The 11,883-nt window shown below is 34.8% G+C and overlaps 1 protein-coding gene across 1 annotated transcript; it reads right to left on the bottom strand.

Annotated features, from left to right (window-relative positions):
- Positions 1-9,890: 9,890 nt before the first annotated feature.
- Positions 9,891-11,275, bottom strand: LOC141721575 (homeobox-leucine zipper protein HDG12-like). The gene is made up of 4 exons (XM_074524546.1): positions 11,127-11,275; positions 10,767-11,026; positions 10,585-10,673; positions 9,891-10,403 (listed from the first exon to the last, which is right to left on the bottom strand). Exons 1-4 carry the CDS (start codon positions 11,245-11,247, stop codon positions 10,373-10,375), a joined length of 501 nt encoding a protein of 166 aa, XP_074380647.1. The 5' UTR covers positions 11,248-11,275; the 3' UTR covers positions 9,891-10,372.
- Between the last annotated feature and the right edge of the window lie 608 nt (positions 11,276-11,883).

Genomic DNA, 11,883 nt, shown 5'->3' with positions numbered 1-11,883 from the left:
CTATAATAAGGTTACGAAATGAATTCAAAAAATTCATAAAAAGTAAGCTGGTACCTTATAAACAACTGTAAAATGAAGTTGAGGGGGACCCATTTTGGAATTATCCCGGATATTTGATACTAATCCCTTGTTGCAATTTGTAAAAAAAAATCCTAATTTTGGAGAACTGCTAAAGAATCCGCATAGTACATGTTTGAATTAGGGGCCTACGCGGTGCAGCTTGGTTTATTTAGAGAGTAAAAACCAAACCAAACCAATCAAACCAAACCAAACCAAACTACAACTAACGATTTTCCAATATCTCCATCCGCGACCAAACCGTTAGTATAAAAAACCTACCAAATCCACCCACGTAATTGCGGTTGCTTTTGCGGTTCAACCGCTCAAATTTAAAAAAACTAACTTCAATAAATATTGCATATGAAAATTATAAGGCTTTACAGAAGAAATTCAATAATCTTAAAAATTCAATAAGCTTAAATAACAAATAAATTCAAGAGTCTAGTGACATATTACAAAAGAAAAACTAACTCTGAAATATAAAAGTTGATGTAAAACTTTATGGACTTCATTTATATTGGGCCAAGTCCAAATTTCAATAATTTAGTAATTTTATTCATATGATATTTCAATTTATATAATACGCGGTTGCAGGTGCATTTGGATTTTTCGCGATTTTAAAATAATAATTGGCAACCAACAGAAAATTAACGGTTATCTAAAATTACATCCACTATCGACCCGCATTTTGTGGTTAACTGTACCCTGCTGATCGGTTACGGGTGATGTTTGCGGTTGGGCGATTGGAACGTACAATCCTAGTTTGAATCCATATTTGATTATTAATAATGAAACAAAATTCAAATTCATTTTTGAATTCATTTGGGCAAAAATGTATACATTTTAATTCAAATATGAGCAAGTAATTATAAATTTAAAACGGATTTGATCATACTGTTATTCACACATACAGTGTAGTATATAATAAGTAACATACACAATTTGATAAAATTTTGAATTGAGAAAGAATTTAATCTAGTGATATTTGGTCTTGTAGACATTGAGGATGTTGATAGGCTTGCTTGCTTCCTAGACAACATCTTTGCTAATGAGTATTACAACTATAACAGACAAGTTTTCACTTTTGATGACCAGGTTCTAGGCGTGATCCTCGATGCATCCGCTCATTGACAATCCGGAGTAAACCAATAACAATTTATAAATACATAGACAAATATGATTTTGTGAGGGTCTTTGAATTTTTTTTGGGACAAAGCGAATTTGTCATATACGGAGATTCTGATCATTTATATTATTCTAAATGAAAAATATTAATCGCCGAAAGATCACGGTGCTCCTAATCATGTGTCGTGCTTTCATTGTCCCTAACAATGAAAACACGAGATTCTTTCAACTTACGTCCAGTTTCTAAAAAATTTGGACAAAATTGATTTATATGCATGAGGAACTGCCTTGTTGTCTTCTATATACCATGAAATAAAGATGTTCCAGAGGAAAAAGAAAAAGTGTATTCCTGTGTTGTCTTGGTAAGTTCAATTTTTATTCGTTGATCCTATCATTATATTGGATTTTCATTTTTATTTATTTGATGTAATATTCGTATGTATGACTGTGCTTCTTGTTGATTCAATTCCGAAAATGCTTTAACTCTATTTGTGAGAGCTCCCCGGTCGGTGAGAGAGGGAGCGTTAAAATATGCCAAGTCTGAAGAAAAACTTACAACTACTATGCCAAGTCTGAAGATTACTTGGCTTAATGGTTGTACGTTTTCTATTTTATTACTCGCACAATTCATATGAGCCAAGGTGCTCCATCTCAAACACACGGGTACTCACTCAAATTGATTGCAAGCATCTTCTACATCATCGAGAGTCGAACTAACAAGAACCCTCCAAATGAAGATATATTTGAATAAAAAAATAATAATGAAACCAGAATATAACAATAATATAACTTAACAACCATTGAACTTACCAACACAACCCATAGATTGTCATCAAAGCACTTTTACTTTCCCTTCTCGAGTTCTCGTACATCTGCATGATAGCAAGGAAATTCCTCTCCATATGAATCAACTTCGTCCAGATTCTCCGGAACCGGACATAAGTTGATGAAATCTCATGCTTATCATTATTCGGAAAATGAAAGCTCGACATTGGATGGGAAAAACCTCTACCGTTATACGGTTAAACTATTCATTGTGATTAAGAGCATCGCCAATAGGGGTGCTAAAAAGAGTACCAAAATGTCACGTGACATGTGTTAAAATGGAAAAAAATACAAATATCCCCACGAGACATGTAACTTCCTATCTAGTTTAAAAAACATAATGTATGAATATTTTGACAACTTGAGTTGCAAACCATTTGAGTAAATATTGACAAGAAATGTGTCAAAATTATAACAGAAGAGTATAAATATAAGTAATTTTAATGATTTGGCTACTTTGGTTGACACCCTCATTGGAGATGCTGTAACAGCGCTGGCCAAAACCTCTGTGATTGCCAACTTTGTCTTATCTTGAATATGCTCCAAATAGCATCATGACGGCATCCTTATCAATAAATTTAGATAATTTACTGGTTAGCCTAAATTCCAGATTTTTTTAAATCATATCAGTCTTGGGTATCCAAGGATATAACTAATTTAAGGTCATTGGAATTAAACCCAATCTACTATGCAACACCATTAACGAAAGCACCATCATGCCATCAATGCCATCAATAGAAACATTTTTCTGTCTTCTTTTCTTCCATGTATTAGTGTTTAAACTATAAACACCAATGATAACCCAGCTTCTTAAGAGAATCTACAATTACTTTTTAAACATGTGAGTTTTTAAGAGAATATACAATTACTTTTTGAACAAACATGCATACAATAGAAGGTAGATTTTAATTGTAGTCGAAATTCGACACGTACTGATTGTTGTGAGCGTCATCATCTTCCTGGTTCTTTTGAAAATTGGGATCACAACCGCTATAAGGATTTATCAGTTTATCAAGGGTTCTGTGAGTTCGCCTTTGCCACTTCTGGTCAATTTATCAGTTTATCGGAAGGACGTCTAGTTTAGGTCTCGTCACTTCGTAGTGTCGGACTATTTTTTTTTGGGTGTTGGCCCCAAATGTCCCTATTATGGGAAATTGGTTCTCAATGTCACTCTCGGAAAAATGTCCCTATTCTGCGTTTTTATTATTAATAAAAAATGCAGTTGCGTCTTACGTTTTTTTTTTCAATTTGAAAAACGCAATTTCAAATAATGTTATTAAAAGTAGAAACGTGATTCCAATTTCTGTATCAATGTTACATTAGCATTTTGTAAGTTTTTTTTATTTTATTTATTTATATTACCTAAAAATGAAAATACTCAATAATTTTATGTTTTCAACTTCAAACTTTATTTTAAGAGGTGTTTTGTTCGTACTGTATACATATATATAAATAATTTAATATTTTTAAAACCAAAATTGAGAACCGGTGAACCCTAAAATATTAAAAAGGTTAATAATTAGAGTTCGGTTCCTAAGATTTAGGGCCTTTAGGACATAAACCTTAGAATAAATTAGGGTTTAGGCTAACCCAACCCTAAACCCTAAATCGGCGTACATTTTATTAATTTATTTTTAATATTTCTAAAACCCAAAAGGATAACTCTCAGCAGAACCAAGTTCCGTGAAGACTAGAACGTCCATGAGAACGAGCTTGTTGGAGTATAGTACATCCTACAAAGGAGGTTTATCATGAAGGTAGCACACAAAATACTTTCACTCCAGTACTTAGTACTTCGCTCGAGTGTTTGACTCAAAAAGCAGAGATCGTACAGTTTCAAGCAAATGTCGATGCTTACGCTCCACAACACCATTTTGTTGTGGAGTATGACTACAACTGGTCTGATGGAGAATCCCCTTTATAAGAAACAACTCCCTCATGACACCGAAACACAGCTCGGGAGCATTATCCGATTTTACTTTCTGAACTTTAGTTTTATACTAAGTTTCCACATGATTAAAAAAATCTAACATGACTTGTACATAATCTGTTTTTGATTTCAACATATGAACCCAAGTAAAGCGACTATAATCATCCACAATGGTTAAAAATTGATTACAATGAGACTTGATTTTGTAAGGGCCCCAAACTTCTATATGTATCAACTCGAATGCACACTGGATTTTAATACTACTAAATTAAACAGAAGCTCTAGTCTGCTTGGCCAATGGGCATATCTAGAAAATGAGTTTAACAGAAAGATGTTGAATCCCTGAAAGAGTTGGAATAGTCTTCAGCTTATGGAAAGGTAAGTGCTCCAATCGTAAATGCCATATGCTAATATATTCTTAATACTCAAGCATGTGCTGCTATCAGGAGCTGCTTCATGAATTCTTGTTGTACAATAAAGTCCTCCCTGTGAACTACCAAGAAGAATTTACTTCTCATCCAGCAAAGGTCCTGTATCATACAGTGTTGACCTCAAATTTAACTGAGCAATTCAAATACCTGCATAATTTCTGAACATAAATTAAATTGTACTGAAAATGAGGAATGTGCAACACATTATGAAGAATCAATTCATGATTAACTTGCACAGAACCAACATGGAGAATTGGAACCTGTCTACCATCTGGTATGACTATATATTCTTCTCCAGCCACAGGTTTGTAAGTAGTAAACATATTAGGTGAGAACAAATATGATCAGTAGCACAACTATCAATCAACCAATCAGTTTAACGCGGTCTTCCACCGCCTTCCACTACTTGCACTTGGTGGTATCCCGACTTTAAGTCTATCTTGGTGAAGTAACGGGCTCTCTCGAAAGTTCTATTTCAAGGAAGGACGACGTACTATAATTCTTTGGTTATTCACTTACTTCGTTATTATACGCCCGAAAGAGCATTAGATTCGATTACTTTCATTCTCCCTAAGAAAGGTAAATCCCCATCTTTCACATATCTTGCTCATTCGACTTGGCAACATACTTATCAACCAACAAACATAGCTTACCAGCTAACAAAACATGTTCTTGAGAAGCATGTGCACTTTGTGATCCAGAAATTCCACTAAATGTAGTAGAAATAGACTGCTTGTTAAGTAAATCAATGAGCTGTTAATACTGAGTAGAAGAAAAAGTTTGACTTGTAGAACTATCAGTTTTTTCATCAGAAGTAGAAAAAGACAATGCTGCCAGTTTTTTGTTCCTATTAGTCTTGAAATTGGCAGGCTAACCATGGATTTTGAAACATCTATCCACAGTGTGACCATTCACTTTACAATGTGTACAAAAATAGTTCCCTCCTTTCTTGGCATTATTATTAGTACCATAAACTTTTCCAGTACCAGAAGGAGTAATGTTTTGCTTCTGAAACCCAAAATTGGTAGTGTTGTTGCTACTTCTAAAATTCCTTCTGTTTCCAGCTATGAATGCTAAAGAATCAGGTTGACCAACAGGCTGAGATAACTCCTGATGTCTTTCTTCCTGTGAAAAAACTCTAAAGGCATTAAACAAGCTAGGCAGTGGTTGCTGCATCAACACATTACCTCTGATAGTGGCAAACTTATCATTCAGCTTTATCATAAATTGCAAAAGTCTGCGATCTTACTGCATTTGAAAAAATTTATGTGTCACATTGCAGGTGCACTAGTTACAGGTAGAACATGGTAAAGGACTAATATCACTCATTGAATCCCGTAGAGTTTTAATCTCAGTAAAAAAATCAGACACACTCTTAGATCCTTGATGTAAATCAACCAATTATTGCTCAATGGAAAAGAGTTGTGTCATTAAGGCATAGCCAAATCTATCCTCTAAATCCAACCAAATTTCGCTAGTTGTCTTAAAAAACAATACACTTCTTAAAATTGTAGCATCTAAATTGCAGAGTAACCAAGAGCACACTAGATCATTACATCTTTCCCAAGCTTTGAAGTCTACAAATGTCACATGTGGTTTAATAACAGTACCATCAACAAATCCTAATTTATATTTTACTGAAAGACATAACATAATCGATCTCGTCCAATTATTGTATCATGTGCCATTGAACTTTACTGAAACAAGATGAGATGTATTAGCATCCGAAGGATGTATGTAAAATACACTTGAAGAATCATGATTAGGCGATAAGAGAGGTCTACTCCAAGGACTAGTACTACTAGAGGCGATTTTTAACTTTTATTATTTAGTATTGATTCAGAAGAAAAAGAAATTGAGAAATCAAGAGAGATTATATCAATACAGATTGATGAAAAAATCAAGAGAGATTAATCGGAAAGAGATCAGATCGAGAAAGAGGAATTAGATCGAGAATCACAAGAATAACAGATCGATGAACAAATCGATAAAGTAATAGATCAATGAATAGAATGAAGAAGATATCAATCATAAGTGAGATAAAGCTCGTAAACACAACTAAGCCGATAGAACAGAAATGAATCAATCTCTTAGAAATAAGGAGTCGAAAACACCTGAAATTACACGAGAATCAAGCGAAAATGAAGGATCAATCACCATTGAAGCTCTGATAATATGATAAACGAAGCTATGAACATAGATTGTAACCATCTGTATTACTGGATGAAGAAGACAAAGTTATATAAAATATGTATCTAAAACTATATTACAATCTGTAGAGTGTTGTCCTATTTATACACCATATGCCAGCTTGATCCTAACAGAATGTGCTGATGTGGTACACTAACTAACAGCATATCATAAAACTTAATAGCTAAGTTTTAATAATATGAATGTGAATACAGAATTGGTGGATTGCTAGATGAACTTATTCATAAGATCTACTCATTCTTGGATGCATAACAAACTGTACAAAGCAGTGTTCTTTCTGATAAAAGCAGCAACTGAATTAGTAGCGGGTAGCGGTCAAGGTGTCCAAGTAGCGGGACCCGAAGGGTGCTGAGGCTGACGTGGTAAACGAGGTGTCCAAAGACGTTGTTGCTGAGGTGAACGAGATGTCCAAGGTCGTTGTTGCTGACGTAACTGTTGTTGCATAGCCAATAGTTGAGGACACGAAGACCTCCAATGACCCTTATCTTTACAATAAGAACATTTTTCTTGAAGAGGCCGAATAAACCTATTTTGAATACCACCGGATGATCGAGGAGGAACGAAAAAAATATAAGGAGTATCGAATGACAAGTTTTCGTTAGCACTGTTAGATTTAATATAAATCTCCTCCGCTAAAAGTTCTTTAAAAACAGAATCAACTGATGGAAGTGTAGTCAGACGCAAAATTGACCCTCGCAAAGGTTCAAAATCAGAATGAAGAGCCATTAAAAGTTGTACCAAACGTTGTTCTTCTCGTGTCTTGACATAAGCAGCTATTGCAGTCAATACTGCTGGTTCAGTCAATGTAAGCTGATCCCATAAAGAAAACATGGCAGAATAAAATTCTTAAATAGAGATATTTTGTTGTTGAAGTGCACGAGTATCCATCTCTAATTGATACTGTTTAGAAAAATTGGATTGTGTATACAACCTAGATAGATGATCTCATACCTCTTTAGTCGTTTCATACTTTCCTAACTGGGCACCAATAGAATGTGTAACAGAATTATTAATCCATGTAATAATTTTCAAATTCTCAGTCTCCCAAACCTCAATTGCTTTTGCAGAATCATCAATCTTAGTATCTGCTGGTTTAGTCTTAGTATTCTTATCATTAACATAACTCCACAAAGTTTTACCACGTAATTTTTTCATAACATAACTCCAATATGAATAATTTGTACCATCCAACTAAACACTAATTAACTGAAGAGAATCATCTTTACGAAAAGCCATGACAATAAAACAAACAACCTCAAATAAAATAAAGCAATTAACGAACTAATTTTTCCATAACCTAACTTTTGATAACATGATAAAAGTAGAGAGACAAAATAAATAACTAGGGTTTTATTATAATACTTAATAATCAGGATACATGTCTCAGTGTTTATATAATAAACTGTTACAAGCTAAATTACGAAAAAACCTTAATAATATATAATAAATATATATTCTAACACTTTCGAAATGATGGAAGTTTATTTGGATTACTCTCCCTTATCTTGGTTTTGCTTGGTATGGTTCTTTTAAAGATTATTCTCGGTTTTCTATGTATATTCGCCATGTTTTTTCTAACCGAAACCACCAATCTCATCTTTCCGAGTTGGAAATGTATTGACTGTAAAGCAGAGTGTTTCCAAGAAGAAGTTTCATGGATGTGTAATTGAAAAGTGGAGAGTTTGCACACTTGAGTATTGTGTAGATTACAAGTTACATGAATCATGGTTGACCTCGTTGCCTGCTTTAAGAACGCTGAGTCTTGGCTTTTGGGATTTATCAGAAACTTCTTTCTTTTTGCCTAATTTAACAACTCTCCATCTTTATCATTGTAAGTTACCCCGAACGGTTTGGAATCTCCCAGCTTTGTTAACTCTACATCTGGATATTTAATGTACTCCCAAGAATACGAGTGACTTGTTCTCTTCCCTAGTCAATCTCAAAAACCTTACATTAGTTTTGGCCATGAAGTCAGTGCAACAAGATCATATCATATCTTGTCCTCAATTCCTAAACCTCAATATTAGGACTTCCTGTCACGGTCCTCCCTAATATTGTTTGTGGTTTCAGTTCCACAATTCTGTAATTTAAGTTGTGTTGGTATATTTTCAATCACGTTTGGAATTCCTGAGTTGGAGAATGTCAATATAAATTTAAATGGTTGGTTTCAGAATGCGGGGTGTAGACAAGTAAATTTATTATCAGCCGTTTACACATATGCTTACGGGACTCGGCACTTCCAAGAATCTTTCCTTTGACCTAGAGAGCATGAAAGTAACTTTATGTAAAATTTTCATTTGGTAATATCAGCAATGTCTTCATTTGCTTCTCAGGTTAAAGATACTAGTGATAGTTTGATACTTCATTGTGTAAGTTCTGGCCCTTTGGTAAAAAAATTTAAGCATGCCTCTTATCTCTTTAACAAATTTAATTAACCATAGCTATAGTCACAGATCCAACCTCCAATAAACATTCAATCTGATCCCTCTTTACAAACTTCTATTCAATCTCTCTATTTCAGAGCAGGGAGTTCAAAGTTTGAATAGGCCCATGATAATTACAAACTTGTTTTGCTCATCAGCACAAGTACCCGGAAACCTTCAAGCACTTCACCCCCCAAAACAAGACGTTATGTAACATAAATTTGAACAACCTTTGTGCTGAAGCCTTGGTTGGGAACAACTTGATTCCTAATTGTCGATCAATACCAAAAAACTTCAGGGATATCTTTAATGCAACATCCTGTTCATATACTGCTCCTCAACCTTAGTAGATTCGGACGACAAACGTAATAGTTCACTTACCGGTAGACTAGTAGTTAAGTACCTCATTCATCTATAGTAAGAACTTTTTAATGAAATGTACAGGCGAGTTTTCTTTAAATTTCCAGATGTACCTTTAACACATGGATTTCTCAGGAACGGACTTCTTCGAGATCTGAAGCCCGGAGTCTAAATGCTTCTACATTTGTTATGCATGTTGCCATCCTATTGCTTAGCAACTTGTGTCCTGGAATCCTGATTCTTTTCCCATCTATATCAATGGTCTGATTTTTATGTAACCGATCAATTTGTTATTCAGTGACTAGGTAGAACTCTTTACAAGTCTAGATGAATGAAAGTCCATAACACCAACCATTTGCTACTTTGTTTGCTAGAAGACTTTTAATCCTTATATCTCTTAACAGTTGACATCTGAACTTTTTTACACAGGAAACTGGTAAACTGCCAGAGTCAGTTTAAAACTAAATATTGGTTTAACATATAGCACTGTTAATGAGTGACACTCTTCATTAATGGGATAAATGGTCGAGATTGGAGAAGCTGAACTTACCTTTAGCTAAATTTACGGTTTTTCCAGTAAATGTAGACTAAGTTACGTTAGGCCTCTCTAATATCAACTATCTGGGCATGATTTAAAGATCCATGCTCTAACATCTACACAGGTGCAACTCGACCTCAATCTTAACAAGTAGAGCAATTCAAGGCAGCTTTTATTTGCCTTATAGTGTTTCCCACCAGGTGATTTATTGTATTCACCGCCTCCTGGCTCATCGTACCTGTTGTCAAGTTGCTCACGATTATTTGTACCACTATTGTAACATGTGATCCAGCTGACATTTCTCCAGGACCCAGATTTTCTCCAGCATCAGGTGATATTGCGAATCCAGAGGATAAGATTGGGACAACTGAGGGGTCTTCACTACTCATGGCTATGTTGATGGCATGTGGGTCTAGAGGACAGTACACAACAAGGGCACCTGATGAGTGGATGCAGCTTTCTTGAAGTATTAACATGTTGCTCTGGCTGGTACCCGAGGCCTGCCAATCGTAAGATTGCTTTAATTAAACGGGGCAAGTATAAAAACAATTATATGTTGTTCAAGACATGTTCTCCTGAGAATTAGGGTTCTCTGTAAGGGGCTCCTTAAAAAATCCTTGCCTTTAAATAAGATAAAGATCGCAAGTATAACTTAAAACAAAAAAAGGCTAAAAATCATACCCCGAGAACAGAGATACGATTCCCTGGATGAGATCCACACGCAATATGGCCAATCTCTTTGACAGGATTATGATTAGAAAAAAATGCCACTGATCAAAAAAACAAACAAAAGATTATTTGTAAGAGTGATATGCATAAGAAGCTTTGCACCAGAAAAAGAAACTTTGTATCATAAATCTTACAAGGGGTCGGTTTCTTCCGTCCCTGAAGAAATTGAAAACCTCTACAGAAGCAAATGGGACGGAAATAGTAGTTGCTGCACTCACAACAATGCTGTTAGGATGGCCAGGATCAGAGATCCCAAATCGTTCATCCCAAATCCTGTCCAAATCGTTCATCCCAGAGATCATCACTTGCTGTCCGTTGATGCTAGAACAAAAAGTCTTAACCATCCACTGGGAAAGTTTCATCAAATTTCTTTTGCCATGAGTGGATGTAATTACTGGAAATCAGGTGTTAAATCAATTTCATATACTTGTGTCACAAGGCACCACTAAATAGATATAGAAAAAAATAAAATGCAGAGCATGTAGATGGCTTACCTCCTCCAAAATAGGAAGTATTAATAACATCCATCAAACAAGAAAGCCTTTCACAAGTTCTTCGAAGTGTAGCAAGCTTTCTTGTGGCACCAAATGCTAAACCACTACATACATGTTTCATGTAAAGATTATGAATTGGTCTTATATCTTCAATTTCCATGTGTTCAATCCAAGTAATCTGTCATCATGAAATATGTAAAGATGGTCGAGTAAAAAAACACAAAAAAGAGGAAAAAAACGGTTGCTAAAGACTTAGCAAGACCTTCGAGCAGCCATTGAGCATGTCTTGAATTAAGCAACCAGAAGGTAGAAGACGAACTGGACCTTGAGAGTTAGAAAAAGGTTCTTGGGGAAAGTTATAGGAAACATCAACTATAGCCCATGTATGTTGCTCAATTTGCTCACAAAAACGAAGAAAATAGAATTTGCGGGTTGGTACTAATGGGGACAACACCTGCAACTCTTCATATACCATAAAGAAACATATACCATATATCAAACATATACCATATATCCACTAGTAGTAGACAAAGGATCTCTCGATGTGAGATGTAACGATACCTTACCTTTACGGCTCTACTTAGATCAGGCATAAAATAATTTTATTTTTTCGCTAATTAAAACATGAAACAATTGAATAGTCCAAAACTAAGCACTCACATTATATTTCAAGAAATAAAATATATTCAATAGCAAAACTCAACATCTTCCAAAATCGTTTAAACAAAATTGTAGATTCACAACAATTTTTCCATCA

The sequence above is a fragment of the Apium graveolens genome, chromosome 1 (assembly GCF_009905375.1).
Source record: "Apium graveolens cultivar Ventura chromosome 1, ASM990537v1, whole genome shotgun sequence".
In the NCBI taxonomy this organism is placed as follows: domain Eukaryota; kingdom Viridiplantae; phylum Streptophyta; class Magnoliopsida; order Apiales; family Apiaceae; genus Apium; species Apium graveolens.
The sequence above is the reverse complement of the archived record's forward strand: the minus strand, read 5'-3'. Positions and strand labels throughout refer to the sequence as shown.